Source organism: Priapulus caudatus, unplaced genomic scaffold (genome assembly GCF_000485595.1).
Source record: "Priapulus caudatus unplaced genomic scaffold, Priapulus_caudatus-5.0.1 Scaffold65, whole genome shotgun sequence".
NCBI lineage: Eukaryota > Metazoa > Priapulida > Priapulimorpha > Priapulimorphida > Priapulidae > Priapulus > Priapulus caudatus.
Genome location: NW_014577126.1, coordinates 81,078 through 103,615, shown reverse-complemented (window position 1 = coordinate 103,615; position 22,538 = coordinate 81,078). Strand labels below are relative to the sequence as shown.

Sequence of the window (22,538 nt, the reverse complement as noted above, 5' to 3'; positions counted from 1 at the left end):
AGTTGTTGGTGAAGTTGTTGGTGAAGTTGGTTGAAGTTCAAACCTAACCCTATGGGAGAGGTTTGAACGTTCTATTTTGGAGCACGCCAGTCGACGTACTTTCGAGCCACGGCAATTTTTTGGCAAAAATGGAAATTGCCATTAGTCAGTTCAGGTTCAACGGATTTTGCTCATTTTTGGTATGTGAATGAATAAGGGCTGGCCCCAAAACGTATTACAGGGGTTTTGATATTTAAAAAAAAAATTGTGCAAATTAGGTAGGTTTTGGCAATTATATAGCATATTATATAGACACGCAGATAACAGTCTGTTGTGTCACATTCGTCTGGGTTCGTTTTACAAGATTTCATTGACAATATCTTTAACATGTTTAATGTAAAATTGGTATTTCCTCTCTACCCTGCCGATAAAACGTTTATATTAGAGTAAAGTTTTACAAAACATGTCGGAACGCAGCATAACAGCAAACATCAAAGCGGGTATAGCGCCATCTACCGTCACAAATTGTGATTCATTTTGGTTTATAAATTATTATTGCGATATACTATTTACACTTCATTTAATGTTATGTTGTCGGACGTGAGTTATGTTGATGTACAATAAATAATAATGTGAAACCTGCATTAAAGGGCCCATAAATTTGCTCTAATATTGGTTTTAGATTAACATGAGGATTTAATGTGCTGATGCGATGGATCTGCTTGCAGGTGTGCGAGGATGCTAAGCTCAGACTGGAGGTGAACATGCAGGCGATGAAGGCCCAGTTTGAGAGGGACCTTCAGGCTCGCGACGAGCAGAGTGAAGAGAAGCGCAAGGCACTCACTAAACAGGTTAGTCGTGTGGTGGCAGTCTAACGAGCCATCCACGAGAAGTTTTAACATTCATACTACACAGTCGCTACTACTACTTTAGTATCAGAGAAAAATGGTGACAATATCAGAATAGAGAAAAAAATTAGCAGTATGTATTGAAGTGGACTTGGGACCTGTGTAGTGGTTTCGCATCGTGTTTGCTGGGGAGAGGGTCGTTACCTGCTTCTCTTCACTCACGGCAGCTGCGAGAGCTGGAGGTGGAGCTGGAGGATGAGAGAAAGCAGCGGCAGGCGGCCGTCAGCGCGAGGAAGAAGCTAGAGGGTGACATCTGCGCAGTGGAGCAGCAGCTCGAGATGGCCACCAAGGTCCGCGATGATGCTGTCAAGCAGCTCAAGCGACTGCAGGTAGGTGACGCCACCTGTCAGGCGATAACGCTCTGGCAAAGTGGTAGGTGTGGGTTGGGTGCTCTTTTATTGCTTTTATTTAAAAAAAAATTTTGTTAGTTGAATTGGAGTTATTTCTGGATTATTATTTTATTGAAATGATCTTACCAATAAGGTTTTTGTTATGCTTCTTCATGTTTCATGTTTCTTCATCATTCTTCATGGGTGGTTCTTCATAGTTTTTATGGTTTTTATTATGGTATTTTTGCCATGACTATTTAAAAACCATTTTTATGACGGTTTAACATATGTTTAATATACGATTGTGAAATACAAATTATTGTTTTAACTGAATAAATCTGTGTTTTCTCCGGCGTATTCATCATTATTTTATTACCTTGTTGTTGCTGTCATTGTTTTAATCGTGTCATAATCATTACTGCGGCCGTTACACTGACGTCATCGCGATGCCCTCATGCACGTTTGTGTTTGTTGTCGTATCATTCTCATGTTTATTGTCATTGTCGTGTAAGTCATTGTTTAATTCGACATTGTCCGCGTAGCCGTTGCTACAACCCTCGCGCTGGTGTCATCATCGTGTGTATTTGTGGCTTTGCAGAACCAGACGAAGGAGCTGCAGCGAGAGGCTGAGGACGCGCGTCAATCGCGCGACGACATGTCGGCACAGTTCCGCGAGAACGAGAAGCGGCTGAAGAGTCTTGAGGCGGAGATCTTGCAGTCGCAGGAGGACCTGGCGACGTCGGAGAGGCAGCGGCGCGTGGCCGAGGGCGAGCGTGATGACCTGCAGGAGGAGCTGACCAGCGCCCTCACGGCCAAGTAAGCAAGATATAGAGAGAGAGGGGAGAGAGAGAGCGAGAGAGCGAGAGAGAGAGAGAGAGAGAGAGAGAGAGTGTGTGTGTGTGTGTGTGTGCGTGTGCGTGTGCGTGTGCGTGTGCGTGTGCGTGTGCGAGAGAGAGAGAGTGAGTGAGAGAAAGAATGAGAGAGAGAGAGGGGTGAGAGTGAAAGAGATACAGTGTGTGTTGTGTGAGAGAGAGAGAGAGAGAGAGGGAGACAGCGAGTGGGGGAGAGAGTGAATGAGAGTAAATGAGAGTGGAAGAGAGAAGGAGAGTGAGAGAGAGAGAGAGCAAGAGTAAAAGAGTGAGAGATGCCAAACTACTATAAATTATAATACAGTACCATGGTCCGCCTACCTGTCCCTGTAATAGGGACTGAGGGGAATTTTAGCGCGAGGTAGTATATGTGAGCAATGGCGTAAAATGTTGCGTAAAATCTGACAGACACACGTACACACCTACATGCTTTTACGACAGGCAAAGTCTTGCCGATGAAAAGAAGTCGATGGAGAGCAAACTGCAGGATATTGAGGAAGAGTTGGAGGAAGAACAGAACAATGTGGAACTACTCGTGGATAAGAACCGCAAAAGCAACCTGCAGGTGGGTACAGAGGGCAGGTGGGGCAGGAGCACACCTCATTATTGAGAAAAAGGAGGTGAAAAGCTTACAGCGCGGGGATGAGGAGGAGGAAAACAACAGTTGTGAGTTTAAAAGGACCCCCATACCCCCCAATAGTGCTTAGCACCTGCGGTGCGCAATATAGCACTTTGCGCTATTCTACCAGTAAGTAGAAATATATCCCGCGGATTTCGTCCGGGGCCGTTCTCATCTCTGGCAATTACACATTACACATTTTCATCTCCACATGCAGTCCAGTATGTAATGCGTTTCCGTCCCTGTGCACGCACTCCAACGTGTGACATGCCTCCGTTTATTTCCACCAGGTGGAGCAGATGTCAGCTGAGCTGAACTCTGAGCGTGCGACGGCACAGAAGGCTGAGAACGCGCGGCTCGCTCTTGAGAAGCAGAACAAGGAGCTGAAGGCAAAGCTGGAGGAGCTGGAGCAGGCACTGCGGGGCAAGTCGAAGGCAACGATCGCGACACTCGAGACAAAGATCGGCAACCTTGAGGAGCAGCTCGAGATTGAGACAAAGTAGGTCGCATTGTGGGGTTGGCTGGGGGTGCAAGGGCCGCATTGTGAGGGTGCCTGTTGGTGCATGGGGTTGCTGTAAGGGTGGCTGAGGGTGCAGGTGTCATTGTGAGGATGGCGGAGGGTGCACGGGTTGCATTGTGTGAGTGGATGAGGGTGCAGGGGTTGCTGTGAGGGTGGCTGAGGGTGCAGGGGTTGCGTTGTGAGAGTGGATGAGGGTGCATGGGGTTGCTGTGAGGGTGGCTGAGGGTGCAGGTGTCATTGTGAGGGTGGCTGAGGGTGCAGGGGTTGTGCTGAGGGTGGCTGAGGGTACAGGTGTCATTGTGAGGGTGCATGGGGTTGCTGTAAGGATGGCTGAGGGTGCAGTGGTTGCTGTGATGGTTACTGGGGGTGCAGGGGTTGGTGCGATGTGTTGCTGCAAGTGGTGTGGTGAGGATGGATAAGAATGCAATTAAGTTGGCACAACTATATTCTTGAATGCTGCCTTCACCCTACCAGTCATGCTGCCTTCATCCTACATGTCGTGCTTTCTTCTGTAATATGCAGGGAGCGGCAGACTGCGACCAGACAGAACAGAAGGCTAGAGAAGAGACTAAAGGAAGCTATCATGCAGGCAGAGGATGAGCGACGGCATGCTGATCAGTACAAAGAGCAGGTACTGGAATGTCACATCCTGCTGTCCCCACTTCCCTCATCCAACCTTTTATCCCCCTGATCCTACCTCATATCCACCTGATCCAATCTTGTATTCCCTGATCCCCCCACCCCTCATCCAGCATAATTTCTTACAAAAATGAATTTTTTATGAGTTGTAAATCGTTTAAGTTCTTGTGTAACAGTATCTTTGATAGGTAATATGTATAATCGGTTTAATAGTGCCTAATTTGTTGCATCTCATTTGGTCTTGGTCTCATTTTTAGCTCGCCTTGACATCGTCAAGATGAGCTATTGCCATGGGGTGTCGTCCGTCCGTCTGTCAACTTTTGGCTACGGTCAACGATAACTCAACTGTTTGACCCACATGTTTCAAATTGCATATAGTTGTTACTCCTATGGAAGAGGTTTCAACGTCCTATTTTGGAGCCCGCCAGTCGACCTACATTCTAGCCACGTCCACTTTTTGGCAAAAATGGAAATGGCCATAAAGCGCCATCTCTCGTCAAGATTTCAGACTTTCAGATCTGAAACATTTATTTTTGCATCAAAACTTATGCATATATCATTATCAAGAGTATATAATGGGAGATATGCTATATAATAGGAGTTCTCCCATGTATACTCTTGCTTTATATATCCCCCCTCCCTCTGCTATCACACCCAAGGTGAGCTACAGTGTCATTGACACTCATTGTCCTTGGTGTCCTTGGTAAAATTTAAGCGTCCTGGAGAAAATCTTGGAAAAGTATATTTTACTGGTCTGTGGTTAGACGAACGTTTTTCTCGTATCCCACATCTCATTTGGCATACCACGTCTCGTGTGTGGTGTGATTTAGTCTGAGCTTATCACTATGAACTGGAATAAACGGATTAAACACTAAACACATACACGTAATTATACACGTAAACACATGAATGATGCAAAACGCCCGGAGAGCCACGGACTATTACGGACCAAATTAGCAGCTAATTTCAGTCCGTTGAAAAATACACTGACTGCCAGGAATTAACCACCACAGACTGCTAACGGACTGGCTGTTAAAAATTATCTAATCTCGAGAGTTTGTGAATGTTCATAGTACGTGGTCCACGAGCGTAGCAGCCGCATAGCAGCACCTGTTCACATTCAGCTGCTTACAAAGCTCCCGCTGCTGGTGTGTGGCTGCCACCGAATAATCACAGACTCTCGAGATTAGATAACTGTTAAAAGACTTTTTTAATAGTGTTTCTCTATGCGACCGATTGCTGACGTGTGATTGGTTGCTGTATTGGCCAGGTGGACAAGGCAAACACGCGCGTGAAGGCTCTTAAGCGGCAGGCAGATGAGGCGGAGGAGGAACTGGCACGCGTCAACGCGCAGAAGCGCAAACTTCAGCGCGACTTTGACGAGCAGGTGGAGGGTAACGAGTCACAGCTGCGCGAAATCAACTCCCTTAAGAGCAAACTCAGGTGAGTGTGTGTGTGTGCGTGCGTGCGTGCGTGCGTGCGTGCGTGCGTGCGTGCGTGCGTGTGTGCGTGTGTGTGTCATTTAAGCGTGAACTAGGGTAGAGAGATATCTCTCAGGTGAGAGAGAGATATCTCTCTCACGTGAGTGTAGAGAGATATCTCTCTCAGGTGAGTGTAGAGAGATATCTCTTATGTAACTGTCTTAGGTGAGTGTGGAGGGAGATATCTCTCAGGTGAGTGTGCAGGGAGATATCTCTCAGGTGTGTGTGCAGGGAGATATCTCTCAGGTGAGTGTGGAGGGAGATATCTCTCAGGAGTGTGCAGGGAGATATCTCTCAGGTGAGTGTGGAGGGAGATATTGAGGGAGATATCTCTCAGGAGTGTGCAGGGAGATATCTCTCAGGTGAGTGTGGAGGGAGATATCTCTCAGGAGTGTGCAGGGAGATATCTCTCAGATGAGTGAGTAAGGAGGTATTTCTCAGGTAAGTGAAGGAGGGAGATATCTTAGGTTAGTGAAAAAGATGTATATCTTACGTGAGTGACGAGGAGAGGTGTTATAATACTTATATTTACTGATACTCCCATCCATACTCTTACAGCATTATACACGTGTCGTGCTCACCCTTCCCTCTATGCGTGTGCTTGCAGGGTGGGAGGAGGTGGACGGTCAAGCATCCTCAGTGTGGGGCGTAACCGCAGCAAGGCATCGCCAGCAGGTGATGACACGGCCAGCACTGGCACACTCGACGACTCCGTCAGCGAGGATGACAAGGACTGAGGTGTGCCACCGCGACCCTGTGGCTGCGCAGGACGGCGTACGACGCAGAGCGCTTCTGGGATGAGAGCGAAAGAGGGAGAGAAAGAAAGAGAGAGAGAGAGAGACAACCCCCTCCCCCCCGTCAACGACAACAGTATGGATATCGCACCGCCAGGGGGTGCTTGGAATGGCGATTGCTCAGTGTGCGGGTTTGTTACGCGAACACTCTGGTATCATCATGGTAGATGGGAATTTTCTCCAAAAATGCATATTTCTGCTGGTATGTGTATATGTACGTACTCGGTAACTATAGCTGGCGTACTGTTATGTGAGGGGTTTCACATTAGAAGCAGGGTGTAAGTAGTTGTGCGTGAGCTCTGATAGTATTTACACAGCACGCTGGCATTAATGGTGCTGGGAGGGGTGCACAAGCTTACGGGGGAGTTCTTCCATTACAGCCTGCTGTGCTGCTGACTGTCACACTATATGAGAATCATATATATGCGAGTCGTTGACTTGGGGGATGTATACGAATCGAATGAAATCGCTAGCTGAGTGCATCGACTGCAACACAGTGTGCTTCACATGGCTGCTACGTGAGTTTCTACCACAGAGTAGGAGATTTGGATGCGCTCTGGGGTTGTACGCTAGCAAAGGGACGAACATTCCGCTTTGAGTTCCTTCTTTTTATAAGTATAATATTCGTGCGTATGATAAATAATTTAAAAACACGCGGCGCTTTCAGTGGAATAATAATCCAACATAGAGCATCGAAAACGGCAGTGAGAGCGTCGTGTAGCCCGTTATTCGTATTTTTTTGGTCGACTAAAACAGCCGTTTGTTATAATTATGATTATTCTAGTGGTGATTGTTTTAAAACAATAAAATACTAATTATTTTTGTTTCTATCTTATTCGGAGCAGGGAGGTTAGACACGTCGCGCGGCAGCGGCTCAGTATAATTCTGGAAATGTATAGCAAACTTGGAATTTTGTATATTGTTATGAGAATACGCGTAGATGAGATGTGTTGGTACGTGTGGAAGTGTCCCCTTCCTAGTAGTTGCCTTGTGGTTTGCCTAGCGTATGTGATTTTTACTAGGTTAGGTTCGACCGCGCGCGCGTCTGCGCGTGATACTCGGCGACGTAATTTTTCCGCTGACGACCTACCCCGGCTCGCGGCCAGCTTGCTTTACGTCATTACATTGTTAGGCAGAATCTAGAGTCAGCAATTAGCATGATGAGAATCGTATGGAAGCAGATGTGCGTGTGCCTGCGTCCGTGGGCCTGCGGTTGTGCTTGTGTGGTTTATCTAAACTTGCATTATTGCACACGTAATGCATACGTAGACAAGAGTAGTCAGTGGTATTCAACGGTTTTTTTGGCTAGGAGTTATTTCCGTTCGTTGGGGGGCTCTGTTATGACTCCCCCCTCCCTCCCATGCAGTCGGCATGGTGACTCCGTTGCGTCAGGGGGAGAGGACTATGTCGCCTCATAATGCAATCTGGTGACAATTATTTTAATCACTGCAACAGTGCTACTGCCAATAGCGCGACACTAGCATGTCGTCATGGTTACCGTACAGTCGTCTGTGTAAGTGTAGTTGACATGGTTATGCAATGTTGCGCTGTAATTGCTTGCTATTTTTCTACGTTCTCCTCTGCGCACCAGACTTAGAATGAGCGTGCACGTTTCTCCATGCCCCCAACCGACACACACACACACCAGCACCCACCCAGCGCACGGTATATACCTGGCTCTATCTTCTGATGAGGCATGCGCAGTACTCATACTTGGCGAACCCGTATGCAATGAACTATGTATTTTGAAGCCTATATATAAATATATATATATATATAACAAATACCGGAAGATTTGACTTCGTGTGTTGCTGTTTATAATATTGATTACACAATAGTAGTTGTTATTATAGTTTATTAGTTCACACATTGGAAGTAGACATTGCACAAAACAAAGTCGCACTTAGCTTTAAGCGGAAAGGAACGTGGGATAAATTGAAACTACAATTGTACGTGGCAAAATTTAATGCGAAAAGGGACAATTTAACATTAAAAAAAACTACCTTTTTACCTTTTCGTGTGCTAATGGGATTACGGTGGGAAAAACAATAATAACAACGCGTCTTGATTATTCATCATCTAGATATACATAATATCAGGAGCGTATAATGACTTTGTCATTATACGCTCCTGATAATATCTACTAATAAGAGCTAATAATACCTAGTGTACAACGGAATAACGGGAAAGTAGTGCTATTTCACGACTACATTATTCTACTTTGCCTGCGAGTCTAGAATAATTTCATGGTATTGCATTAAGCAGAATTCCCTGCTCTACAACAAGACCAACCGCTTGTCAATACGATACTCCTAGGTGGAGATATCCAGCCCGTTCACACGTACCGTAAAACCCAGTTTCGAACGCGTATCTTACGGACTCCGTACGATACGCGTATAGCGTGACCTTGAGTTAAACAGCGTTCACACGTAGTCTTGGAATGTACATACGTCGCTGTACACAAACAGTGTACTATAGTTTATGGCATAAAAAATTGCATGTAGTCAACAACAACTGTGTGCTGTTGCTGGTACCAGTATACGGTAAGCCATTTTCGAAAACAAATTACATGTTTGTGACAGTCATTGCATACATGTCACAACCAATTATGCCACATTTATAACTTTATGCATTAATTGGTTCAAGGATAGAGATGATGTCCAGGGGCCCGTTGTCAAAAACAAAATTAGTCTTAACATTAGTCTTAACACTAACATTTTCTCGTAGACCGTCGACAGCGCTTTGTTTCCTATTGTTATACGCGTATAGCTATAGCCGGTCGTTCACACGTATAGCTATACGAAGTACGTAGGAAACGCACTCATTTGGTCAGGATAGTGATACGCGTTTCACACTGAGTATAGCTAGCTATACGTGGTCGTTCAGACGAGGAAAATTTATCGCGAGTACGTACGAAACTCTGTTTCGTACGCGTACGAACCGTGGATTTTGCTACGTGTGAACGCGCTAATCGGCTCCTAAACCCTCCCTCCCACATGCCTTACGCCGCTTCGCATCCACTTTATTCAGCTACCTACACGCGTCTAATAGCGCATTCACACGTAGCAAAATCCACGGTTCGTACGCGTACGAAACAGAGTTTCGTACGTACTCGCGATAAATTTCCCTCGTCTGAACGACCACGTATACCAGCTATACTCGGTTCGAAACGCGTATCACTATCCTGACAAAATGAGTGCGTTTCCTACGTACTTCGTATAGCATACGCGTATAGCGGATGGCTATAGCTATACGCGTATAACAATAGGAAACAAAGCGCTGTCGACGGTCTACGAGAAAATGTTAGTATTAAGACAGTTGTTAAGACTAATTTTGTTTCTGACAACAGGCCCCTGGACATCATCTCTATCCTTGAACCAATTAATGTATAAAGTTATAAATGTGGCATAATTGGTTGTGACATGTATAGAATGACTGTCACAAACATGTAATTTGTTTTCGAAAATGGGTTACCGTATACTGGTACCAGCAACAGCACACAGTTAATGCTAATATAATGCTATGATAAACTATATTACACTATTTGTGTACAGCGACGTACGTAAATTCCAAAACTACGTGTGAACGCTGTTTAACTCAAGGTCACGCTATACGCGTATCGTACGGAGTCCGTGAGATACGCGTTTGAAACTGGGTTTTACGGTACATGTGAACGCGCTATAAGCATTTTGGCTATCGGTTTCTGTCACCGCTTGGAGCGCTGATAATTGATGTCACATGCCCAAATTTGGTACTCTTACTACACCATATAGTAACTGAGCTGCGTTGTAAAAACTTGATGGAGCCGGCTCCATCATGACAGGCATTAGCCGTGCTAGGAAAGATAATGGAAGATAAGGGCATAGGCGATGCCCCCGAAAGTCACCTATGATAACCGAAGCACCGTTCATTCATAAAGTTATCACGGAAAAACCGAACTTTCACGAAGCAATGCTTAGACGCGTGTAGGTAGCTGAATAAAGTGGATGCGAAGCGGCGTAAGGCATGTGGAAGGGGAGGTTTAGGAGCCGATATCTCCGCCTAGGAGTATCGTATTGACAAGCGGTTGGTCTTGTTGTAGAGAGCAGGGAATTCTGCTTAATGCATTACCATGAAATTATTCTAGACTCGCAGGCAAAGTAGAATAATGTAGTCGTGAAATAGCACTATTTTCCCGTTTTTCCGTTGTACACTAGGTATTATTAGCTCTTGATAATATGTCGATTACATTGGCGTTTATGGTTAGACAACTTGCTCAGAAATAATTATAATAACCGCAGTAAAATTATAGGTCTTTTTACGAAATCGGAGGCCTTGTTACACATAATTATATAATTAACCGCAGATAAACTATTTTTACCGCCGCCAAATTTCTCTCCCGTCACCTCTCCTTGGCAACGCTTATGTGACAACTGAGGCATTTCGTACAAGTCGGGTCATTTTCTTTTCACCTGAAGTCATAAATTCGATCGCGATTTTTATAGCTTCACAGTCGCATCTCTCGCGCGTGATTAGCTAAGTGGTATTCAGGTGACATAACACTTGCGGGCATTAAGGCGCGGTGACAGGCTATAGTTTTGATTGTTCCGCGGTGTACGAAAGAAAACACGTAATTAATTACACGCGTTAAATTGCAGAGTAATAATGGCCAACAGTGAGCGAACACAAAAGATATATTTTGTTCAAATAGACCAAATGGACGATCTAAAGTGGTAATTACTAACAACTTTAACAGGAACGAGGCGTTCTATCAATTATTAGCGACTATAATAGTAAAGCTAGCATGCGTTATTAACAGTGTTAATAGGAAGCCGTTTCTAAGAAGTTATTTGCCACTGTAACTGTAGAGCTGCTAGGTGTCGTTAAGTGTTGGAAGGAATACATCTGTGACAGGTGTAACATGGTAATTTATGAGATGTTATTAACAGCTGTAACAGGGAACAGTTCGTGCAACCAAGAGATAATAATAACAGTTTTAATGGGAAGCCATCTTTAGCAGCAATACGAGAAAAGGACTTGCTCACAAAAGGAATTATTAATGTTACTAGGTATCAATTTTAAGCAGCCATGACACATAAGACTCCGATTGTTAGAGAAGCAGTTACCAGTTCGTGGAAAGTCATTGGTAGGCCTAATTATAGCAGAATTATTGCTCACAGTAAATTTATAGCAGTTGTTACAGAACAGATCGCGCCCGGAGAAATTTATAACGGTTTATGGGAAGCCACATTTAATTGATCGTTCGACAACCAGTCAATAATTTAGTGTTTGCTGTTAGAAAATTTATGTACAGTAATTATAATGGAAAGCCAAGTTTAACAGCTATAACAGGGTAGTTTTTGCTCGCCAGATAAGTCTTGTTGTCGTGGCGCAATTTTGAACAACGACAAGCGAATCCGTGGAGATCATGCGATGCACTACATTTGATCATCGCCATGTTTACCACCATCTTTGAATATTTCTCATGAAGTTTCTCTCTCATTGACATGATTTTAGCCGAATTTTTAATTTGGAACTAGTACTTGCTGCGTTCTCTTATTCCCGTGTGCAGTTCAGAAATTCAATCTTGGTCAACACTCGTCTGTATGAATCGCGTATCAAGAACACTTATCTGGACGACTACATGCGCGTATCTTCTACTTCTACGCTATATTGGCCACCATCAACATACTGATGATTATGCCAACGAGAGGCGCTGGTTGAGACTAAAATAAAATTTTCCTTCCCTTGATTTTCTAAAGAAAAAAACCAAAAAGCAAATTTTACTTAAAAAAACTGCCCTGATGTCGTTTAGGCAGTAATCAGAAACTTAAAGGAACATAGATTTTCGGCTGTCACCACTTCAGTGGGTAAGGCGTTCCACTCTGTAATAGACCTGGGAAAGAAGGAGCCTTTCCTGTAGTCACATCTGCAGGATGGGATTTAAAAAAGAGTGCTCTGACATGGTTCCGTGGTGCTCGAGTAGGGTGGCTATGCGAGACGGTTGTTGATATGCCCGTTGACGGCCGCATGGCCGTTGAGAGCTCGTAACGATCATAGCCAAGACGGGCACGCCCTTCGTCTTGAGCTCCAGCGTCGGCCAGGTGTGAGCTGTTGTCAAGGCATAGTCCAGTGAACACTGCGACCTGTTGGTGGTGGCGCGTTTGAAGACATATCTGCGCGCTTCGTCTTGGAGCCATCTCTCCAAGGATGTTTGACAGATCCTGCGCGCTGATATGGATCCCATACCGTGGCTGGCATACTGCCCACTGTGGGCAGCTAAGACCAATGAGGTATAGGCAAGTGGATTTTAACTTCGCATTGAGGAAATAGTTTAGGTTCGCTTCTCAGGAATGAATGGGTTTCCATTTGGCTTTACTACAGATTGAGCTGATGTGGTTGTGCCATCGAAGGTGTCTGATGTTAGTGTGACCGATCCCAGCGTACTTGGCTGATGTGGCCGACGTCATAAGGTATGTCCGCGTGAGAGCATATGGGTAACGAGGTGGTTGGCAACGACTATCTGGAGCGCATTCTGGACACTATACATGACGAAGCAATCTAAGACGAGATCTTTTTCTGCTAAGCACGCGGTTGCGCGCAATAATGTTTACAAGCAAGTGTTTGGGTGTGTGCTAGGCTTATCAAGGAATCCGTGTCGCTCGAACTCGTTTATAAAGTAAGATCGTTCATGCGAGCAGCGAAAGCTGCCATCGTCGGCAGTTGTCAAGCCGCCAGGCAGAGGGCGCTATAGCTACTGAGTCATACGAATCTTTGCATGATTCACGGGGCGCTTACAGAAACCTTTTCTTTGAGCTCGATCCATCGAGAATAAGCCAAGGTATAATTGCACCACAGCGGCGACCATCAATGAAATCAACTAATCAACATTGTATGGCAGACATGTTTGTTGTAGAGGTCATGCCGTGTAAGTACGTAGGAACGTGCTAAACGCGCTAGATAGTCAGGGTTCAACTATGTAATAAAGTTTAATTCGTTCAGAAATATGGTAGATTAGCAAACCTATGGCATTTTTGGAGAAGGTTAGTAACATGAGGAATGTCGAAAAAGACAAATGTTGACATTTGCGGAATACGCGGCATTGGCCGCCATTTTGTTGGATTTTCAAAATGGCCGCATAAAGGATACATATTTGGCCAGTATTTACTTCCTTGCTAATCACCCTAAAAACATTTTTGTTAAATATGCTAATCCTACTGTTTTCAGGGACAAGGAATCAATGAAAGTATCGGATAAGTTGTTATGGAGAACAGTAGTACAAGAATCAAAGGATTTTTAAACTTGCAAAAATCTGTCTTAATATTCGGCGATAGTGGGCCAATAAATGAAATACGTCATAGGCATGCTTTATCAAATGTGTTAACAAGAGGCAGTTAAATAACCGTCAAGATGTGTCAATCGTATTCATATCATCTTAGACAGGCACTGGAAAGTATAGCTAGATCAACGACAGCAAAGCATACACTGGCAGTCTGTAAGCATACACACAGTGTTACATACAGAAAGGAAAAAGAATATGCAATTTAGAGTTCATCTTCAGCTGTCCTGTGTGGTCAGTAGGGCGACAATAGCAGATTCCGCATGCGTTTTTCACAGTCCGTTTCTGCACCGACAAGCAAAGGTCGGTGCAGCAAGTTAAGTCGATTTCTTCTACATGGCGAGCACCTCGGTGGTTGAGCATTAGCTTACAATGACCTGACTAACTCGACAATAGCCTGTGGCTGCTGTACGAACTTTGGTGTGATAGGTAAGTATGTGACGCTTTGTCGTCCCTGATGGTCGCCCATCTGTTTTGAGTTGGTCAAACACTGTTGCCACAGTGACGGTGGCGCTGGCCGACAAGAACTCTACTCTTGCTACCTCGCACGACGTTCGATAGTGCGCTCGCCTCGAGGCACAGTTGATTGGAGGCCCATTGCTTACTTTCTGGCGCAGACCTGTTTGCAAAACAGCATCATGATGCATCTGAGGTCAGAGGATACTTGGCGGATGCTGGGATCCTTTTGGGGCAGTACGCTAAGCCATACAAAGCTGGACCAAACTTGTGCTTAGTCACTCGCTGCAGAAGTAGCAGTCGTGTCGCTCTGGTAGTGTTGCCAGTTAGTGCTTTGACTCTGTTCCTTTCAGCCTTGGATGTAGTGTTGAAACCATTTCGTTTACCTATCTCCTGAAATCGAGAAACCGACATATGTTCTGCCCCCAGTGAAGTGGCGTGGAATACAGTAACGTGTGTTCCTTGTCTCTTCCTAGCAGCTTCCAGATGGGCCCTACCTCCCACCATACCCTGATAGCCATGGCCATCCGATGTGTATTTGCCAGAGCTTGGTCATAGGCGGCAACGCCAGAACTAGGACGTCATGCAGTCTGGGTGTGAAGAAGACTAGCTGTGGCTTGCTGGATAAAGCGGTTTGGGAGTGCCGGCTACTGCTAAGCTGTGATCATCGAATGTGTCAGCTTCCTCGTGGTTGTTTGGGGTCAAACTGCCATGCCTCTTCTTTCTTTGCTTGGTTGCCTTCTAGTATGGCCCGATGCCTGACGTGATTGATGGTAACTTATGGGGAGTTCGTCTATATTCCAGTGTTGCTCAGGCCAAGGTATATGCTTTTTTTTTAGGATCAGCCTTGTCGGTCTTTTATCGTGAGATAGGAAGCGGCCGCATCTGGTTATATGGATTTGAATGTTTTGTATCATTCCTGCATCTGGGTAGTTGAAGCAGGGCTCCTTGGCGCTTGTCCGTCGTTTCTTTCGTGGTTTTCTTGCTTCAATGAGTCTGCCTTGTATGTGTCCGAATACCCAAGATAATCCACGTCGGATCGCTGCTGTCATGTTCATAAGGTGGATCGTTGAGATGATGACCGAAGATCTTTGACTCGGTGTTGTCGCTGCGTTTCTTTGTCATCATCTGGACGAGTACCATGTCCATCAACAACAGCAATTTTCATAGATGGCTGATGCTAGTATGGGCGTTCCCTGTATCAGCAATATCATTAGCCTGTTCTGTGCTGTCCTAGCTGCTTCGTGGCATCAGCTACTTTCTGTGCGTTTTACCAAAGTTGTCAAGGCTATGGATAAGCTTTGAACGTTGTCCGTACATGGTAGGATTCGAACCGTCGGCGCTGCAAACAGTGCTCTGGGGGTAAGAGGTGAACTGCGTAGTGTCCCAATCGCCAACGGTGCGCTTCTGATCGATGTCACGGCTTGCATCTGGCTAGTACCGATCCAAGACCGCGTACAGCTCTTTCCGTTTTTCAGACTCTACTGACTGGCACGGGAATTCTTTACCGTTGTGCTTGCTGTGTTTCCTGACATGCTACAGTCCGCTGTTGTTCTGCTTTCTGACTGGTGCCCCACAAAGCTGACGATTGCCGACTTAACTGGCGTCTGCTCAGACGTAATCCACATCACTAGTCCTTTCTGCCAGTGGCGTGCGATATTCAGCGCTGCTGTGAGACACTCTCTTGTGGGACATATGCTGTGTGATGAAGTGTTGTAGAGCGTGGTCACCGTCAGCAGCGCAAGCGGATTGCCCGTGACTCGCAGTATGGCAGCCTTTCATGGCGATCAAGCGTTGTCATCGCGCTTTGCTCAGCAGCGACTTTCTTGGGCTTCTGAACGGGGATTCATGATCCTTGTGGCTGGTTTACAGCAAGGAGTTGAATTGGCGCTGGAATTCAGCGTGAAAAGACGTGCCATCTCAGGCAGTGGCCCAAAGAAGAAGCGCGTTTGAACGGAGCGTTGGCATTATTCGAAAGTGGCATTAAACCAGCAGATGTATCTGCATCATGCGCTGTGTGCATTGTTTCACATGCGTGATCTGGCTCCAATCCGAGACAAACGTGGGATCGTACTCTTGTCAAGCCAATATGTTTCCTGTCTTTAGGTTCACTCGGCAGGTTTCTGGATGGCTTTGTTCTTCCAACTATGCAGTGCCCCCCCCCCCCTCTGGCGATGTAGCGTGGCCAGTAGGCGCTTGTATTTTATTCGCATGATGGCGAAGAATAACTTCGCTTAGTGCCGTCCCAAGCTTTGAGAGGTGCGAGACACGAGATTGGCGATTCCGGTGGATGCCTCAACAGAAGTGCCAGAGTGGTTTCACCGCGGTGGATGTAGTTCATCAAAGACTGTGAACATTGCATTTGAGGATTGTACTGCGCTTCCCACATCAGGGGCTGTTGAATGCACGTCGTCGCTTAGTGAGGGTTTGTACGAGAGTCGTCATTGGTCTGTGTCACGCCTTTCGGAGGAATTTGAGGCTCGTGTCAGCTGCTGATTTTGCCACAAGCTTCCTGCTGACATTATCTGGCTGCTTCTACGCCAAGATGCTTGTAAGGTTGGGCCTTTTTCTGTGGAAGATCTGTTCGCGAGGACAAGTTCATATAGAGCCAATATAAGTGTGGATGTGTGCACGAAGAGGTTCTCTGTAGTGAGCGCACTTAAGGATCTGTCTGGTGGTGTGCAGAGCCGTATACGTCAGCCTCAATCCACGCATCATCTATCCCTGAGTTTTCTATGGACCGTTCCCAGAGCTCTCAGCGCAGCCATCACAGCATGTAGCTCACACCCAGTCTGGGACAACTGCTTCTTTCAGATCAAGTCTTGAATCCAGTAACTGCAGCTGCCTTTGCTCGTACAGTGGCCAATGTCGAACGAAATCACTGTCGGGTATTCTTACCAACGACCAACGTCTTCAATTCGGATGCTTGCAGAATCACAGTACAGCATGGTACGGCCACCTCATGTGCCACTTCTGCAGGGGCAGTGGTAGTGCGCCGACGTGGGTCAGACATTGGCCAGCTGACACGAGTGCATTTGAACCCTGCCAACCTGGGAGTGTGGCTCTGCTTCCATTCTCTTTTGATCTAGATAGAGCAGAAGCTATGATCCAACCTAAGGTGGGCATTTTATATGTTGCAGAACGCATATATGCTATATATTAATGGATTTTGTTTTGTTTCAATAACAAGATTTCCTGAAACAAAATACCAAGTGTTACAGTTAGAAGTCTGGTTATGTCACCAATGGATTCCTTGTCCCTGAAAACATAGGATTAGCTATTTTAAAGAAGTTTTTAGGGTGATTAGAGGGCAGAAATACCGGCCAAATATGTATTTTATGGCGGCCACTTTTGAAAATCCGGAAATGGCGGCCATGCCGGTATCTCCGCAAATGTAAACATTGTTTTTCGGATTCCTCATGCTATGACCTTTCCAAAAATGTATAGGTTTGCTAATCTACCATATTTCTGAACGAAAAAACATAGTGAACCTGACTAAGACCAGACATTTAAGAAACTCGTGCTACATAAGAGGGAATGACAATTAACTACCATATATCTGCATGTTTAAACATTAGTTATTGTCACCAATGTTAGAGGATATATTTCGGTTCGATCGTTGAGCTTTATTCTCCGAATCAACACGGCACACACGTTCATATACTATACGTATCTATGACTACAATCGAAAATGAAAGTGTCAATGACACTGTAGCTCACAACAAAAAATGACACAAATGAGTGAGTGAGAAGAAGTCAGTTTTAATTGAGCAACCATGCATCGACGTACATTATAGAAATGAAGAATATATATGGGAGAACTCCCATTATATACTCTTGATAATTGTGTATTTTTTATGTGAAAATAAATGTTTGAGATGTGAAAGTCTGAGATGTGGGCGAGTAATGGCGTTACACCTAAATGATCGCCATTTAACGTTTTTATAATATTCAGATTTAGGCACTGCCTAAAATCGGAGCTCCCGATGTGTAACGTGTAAGATTGAGAGGATACGCTTATTCCACGTAGCTGCTATATACCACGTGACAATGGTGTTTCCCTGCCCATAACACAACTTTTGTCAAAGGTTAATTGGTTGGATGGAAGTGTTTACTTCGTATGAGTTTTTCTAGGCGGTAGCACACGGTTGCCATCTGTATATCGCAATAAAAATTTATAAACCAAATTGAATCACAATTTGTGATGGTAGATGGCGCTATACCCGCTTTGATGTTTTTTTAGCGATGGCGTTCGAAATAAATAGGTTATGCTGCGTTCCAACATGTTTTGTAAAACTTTACTCTAATATAGACGTTTTATCGGCAGGGTGGAGGGGAAACCTATTTTGCATTAAAGATATTGTCAATGAAATCTTGTAAAACGAACCAGACGAGTGTGACACCACAGACTGTTATCTGCGTGTCTATAACATAAGATGCTATATAATTGCCAAAACCTACCTAATTTGCATAATTTTTTTTTTATATCAAAACCCCTGGCTCTTATTCATTCATACCAAAAATGAGCAAAATCCGTTGAACCTGAACTGACTAATGGCAATTCCCATTTCGCATGCACGCAGTAAATACGATGGCAGAAAATCCATTTATTGATATTTTAAAATATCTCCCGCTATATCAGAAAACCTGTCGTCGATGTTGACGATTAAAATAAAATAGTCTGTAAAATGCAATCGTGCATGGTAAATGTCATGACAGGCAATCCTGCGAATTATGTAATTTCCTAGACATATGGCACTGTAATTATGATTCTGTATCTTGCGTTTATCATTAGTATGGAAACATATACTTTGCCTGCTTGCCGCGTTATATTTATAGAATAATTATTGCAAAAAGTCCCGGAAAATGCGTATAAATGCATTAGAGCACTTTAGCTCGCCTTATCTTCGTGGGCATGAGCTTTGGACGCACGCAGACGTGACTCGATCACGATGTGCACGTACGAACATGATAGCGCTTCCTGAACTATTAAAGTTCTGAGATACAAAAGACCGACCGACGAAGGAGAAAGTCGAACTAATTACGTGTGCAGGTCGTCTGCAAATCCATCTATTCGACAAGAACCGAGCGGTGTAACTTCTTCGCGAATTTAAACTAAACCTCGTGCATGCTTCAATGCAATGTGAATTGCCAGCGGTCTATCTTGCTAGATGGGTCCCAGTCAGTGGTTCCAGTACGTCCTTCGCATATCTCTTGCTATTTCGCACAGGCTCCCTTTCTCTTCCTACGAATGCTGCTACTAGATCTCTTCAATGCGGCGACTTATTCGACGAACTGCAAGTCGTCAGAGGTTGGCCAAGCGGAACCAATGATGAATGCTGTTTCGGGAATGCGCGGTCTCTCTGCTATATGCTACTCAGCTCAAACTTGTTGCCCAGCTGCACTCAACTTCATAGTTTCTTTCGTAAAGCTCTCACTGTGCTGTTTTCCATGGCCATTGAAAACTGACGGTGAGTCGCATGTTGATGAGTTATAAATGGGTCTGCGGTGAGATATACGCACAAGGGGGAATAGGTGAGAGGGGCGTGGATGCGTTGTAAAAGTGATCGTAAGGTCTGAAATATGACTGGGTACGTGTTACCTTACATTACATTACATAACATTACATAGCGTTGCGTTTTGTTAAAATAGGTTAAATTACATTACATTAAATTGTATGAAATTACATTACAAAAACACGACGATATACGTTACGTTACGTTACATTACGACTTTACATTATATTAGGCCTACATTACATTTCGTTAGGTTCTGTTATATTACATTGCATTGCATTGTCACAGCCAACGCTGCACAACCACGTGATCTGATTTTACATGTTATCAGGGGTTAATAATGACATGCCATGATTTGTCATTATTAACCCCTGATATTATTATTGCTAATATTTCCTGAATGAGACCGGAACCAGCGTATTCTCTAGTATACATGCATGTCCGCATCATGTCACGATTCACCTACTGAGTCATCACCGACCGACAACAATCCGGGCAAACGATTTCCCGGAACCTTCACCGCATCTATTCACACACGATCGCTCTGCCGTCGCCCCTCCGCACTACCCTTCCACCCCCGCGCGGGAGTATTCGAGTCGGCTGAGTTTACAGCCAGCTTGCTGCTGCGCGTAGGCCCGCTCGCTCTCGTGCGGTGAGCAGTTTCTCAGCAGCTGCGAGTCATGTCGGAGGTGTCGACCGTCGATGACAACGAGGTGCACAGGCCGAGCGGCCGAGGCTTCGCTCGCAAAGGCGCGCTGCGGCAGAAGAACGTGCACGAGGTGAAAGACCACAAGTTCATCGCGCGCTTCTTCAGGCAACCAACGTTCTGCAGTCACTGCAAGGACTTCATCTGGTGAGTGGGAGAGGTCGGGAACGTCCGTGTCGTAGGTAGCAACGGGCTGGGCGCTAATTTAGGACGCCACCGTGTACAACATCGCCATCACTAACCATTATATATTCTCCTCGAATTTCTATTCCCAAGTCCTAGCCACCCTAAGTCCTAACCCCTATCCATAATCATAATTAACACTAGCCATAAGCATCGCAGTAACCCTAATATCCTATAGCTAACCCTAACCCTATTATTAATCATGATCCAGACTAGCTCCCAGAAACGATCCTGCTATGGTTAGAAGACAATCAGTCGCACAACCTCGTCGGGCTAGATCCAGCCAGACATGCTAACCACTAATATATATATATATATATATATATATATATATATATATATATATATATATATATATTCTGGAAGGAAATGAAGGATGGGGAAGGGGCTGGTGGAGAAAAGGAGAAGAAGGGGAGAAGGAGGGGAGAAGGGAGCTGGAGGAAATGGTAGGAGGGGGCAGAAGGGAGCAAAAGCTTGCGTGGAGAAGGAGAGGGCGTGAGTACGGTGGTGGTGGAGATATGAGGAGGGAGAAGCTGGTGGAGAAGGAGATAGGGGAGAAGCGGAGAAGCCTGCTATGGAGGAGAAGGAGGAAGGGGAGAAAGGCAGAAGCGTGGCTGGGCGCGCGCCATTTTCCCATTTGACTGTACAACGCGGGGGCTGGGTCTGGCATGTATGTCTTCGCTTCTCCTTCCTTCTCTCACCAGCTTGTCTGCCTTTAACTATCTTCAATTGCCTCACATTCTGCCCCCATCACTCTTCTCCCCCTTATGCCTCCTTCTCTGCACGCAGCTTAAGCTCCGCTTACTAGCGCTCCTTCCACACCTTTCTGGCCTTTCACTCCCCTTGCCCGCTTCTCGCACGCAGCTTACTCCCTTCTGCCCATTCTTCATTCTCACCACCAGCTTCTGCCCCTCCTCCACTTCTTTTTCCTCCTCCCATCAGCTTCTCCTCGCCTCCCTCCTCCTTCTGCATCCACTGGTGTCTTTAAGCTTTGAAGTGGAAATCGCCATATTTAGAGCATATATGCAAGTGCGCATAAGCGCAATACGCATCCTTATATTTCATATATTTTCGCAGGTCAGAAATTTCGCACACAAAGTAGCGAGGCTGTGATTAGTCGGGTCGGGACGCAGTGCGAAGTGGCGCTATGCGCATAGGCAATTCTCTCTGCAGATAATTTCGCAAAGTCAGAGAATTACGGCGTCTAGCACTGTCCTCAGTGCGCTGACGAGACGCTCGGGCCGAGGCGCTATAGGTGAGTGGTTTTTGCGAGGTTGTTTGCAAGCACTACCAAATGTCAAATAAACGCAAAAAGACGTCGAGAGACGAAAAGAGTGGAGAAGATGAAGTAAGGAGGTGCGGGGTAGAAGACGAGTAGTAGACGGAGGGAGGCATGGAGAACGAGGGGGCAGGAGGGGAAGAGGAATATGGTGGAGAAGATGGAGAGAGCTAGAGGCGAGGAGCGAGAGCGCAATAAGAGAGGAGGAGAGGTGGGGAGGGAGGGAGGGAGGGAGGGAGATATAGAGAGAGAGGGAGAGAGGGCGGGGTTGAGGGAGGTGAAAACGAAGCGAAAAAATATATATGCGACATATATCGACGTTAACTGTGCGTGCATCTTCCGTGTAATTGTATGGCGCGGTTTATACAGTAGTCGCAGCTAGTGTTTAACTCGAAATGCGTATGTCCGGTAACGTGTAAAGCACGCTTCATTAACGTAAACTACAGCAGGGTGCGCATCCACTCATACAAACGACAATATATCACGGACGCTGGAGAATATTAAATAACAGGATGATGCAGTAGTAAAGTTTTTCGCCATTTCGTCTATGTTGCGATGGTTGCATGTATGGTCGCCAAATCCGAAGAGTTCGACGAATCAGAACCCATGTATTTGTTTTTGACGCTCAATAAATTTGTGAGTGGCAGCTGTAGATATGCTGTGATCAGTGTAGTGGTAAGCGGTGGGTGCGGTCTGTGGTGTTCTGGGCGGCAGAGGTAAATGTGAGTGTATTCTGAGTAGGCAGTGGCGTAGTTTAGGGGGGGCAAAGGGCACAATGCAGCCTCCCCCGCTGTTTGATCACGAAATGTTAAAAAAAGAAAAGAAAAAAGAATTGTTCTAGCTATAAATGAGATAATTGGTTATATTGTCAGAAATGATAGACTGTACATGTATTCAGTGCAAAAGTGGATCGCGTCAGGTGCGTCGGTCGGTCGGGCCGTC

The 22,538-nt window shown here is 45.4% G+C and overlaps 2 protein-coding genes across 2 annotated transcripts in view; both read left to right on the top strand.

Annotated features, from left to right (window-relative positions):
* The window catches only part of LOC106821248 (myosin-10-like), an 86,089-nt gene extending 80,779 nt beyond the window's left edge, over positions 1 to 5,310 (top strand). Inside the window, exons 31-37 of the mRNA XM_014825965.1 lie at positions 708 to 830; positions 1,055 to 1,216; positions 1,815 to 2,032; positions 2,527 to 2,650; positions 2,995 to 3,203; positions 3,747 to 3,855; positions 5,134 to 5,310. Of these exons, the coding sequence (XP_014681451.1) occupies positions 708 to 830; positions 1,055 to 1,216; positions 1,815 to 2,032; positions 2,527 to 2,650; positions 2,995 to 3,203; positions 3,747 to 3,855; positions 5,134 to 5,310 (1,122 nt within the window). The remainder of the gene's footprint in view (positions 1 to 707; positions 831 to 1,054; positions 1,217 to 1,814; positions 2,033 to 2,526; positions 2,651 to 2,994; positions 3,204 to 3,746; positions 3,856 to 5,133) is intronic.
* A 14,013-nt stretch (positions 5,311 to 19,323) lies between these two features.
* The window catches only part of LOC106821241 (protein kinase C alpha type-like), a 57,944-nt gene continuing 54,729 nt past the window's right edge, over positions 19,324 to 22,538 (top strand). The window contains exons 1-2 of the mRNA XM_014825957.1: positions 19,324 to 19,383; positions 20,062 to 20,281. Coding sequence (XP_014681443.1) covers positions 20,109 to 20,281 — 173 coding nt within the window. The 5' untranslated portion in view covers positions 19,324 to 19,383; positions 20,062 to 20,108. The remainder of the gene's footprint in view (positions 19,384 to 20,061; positions 20,282 to 22,538) is intronic.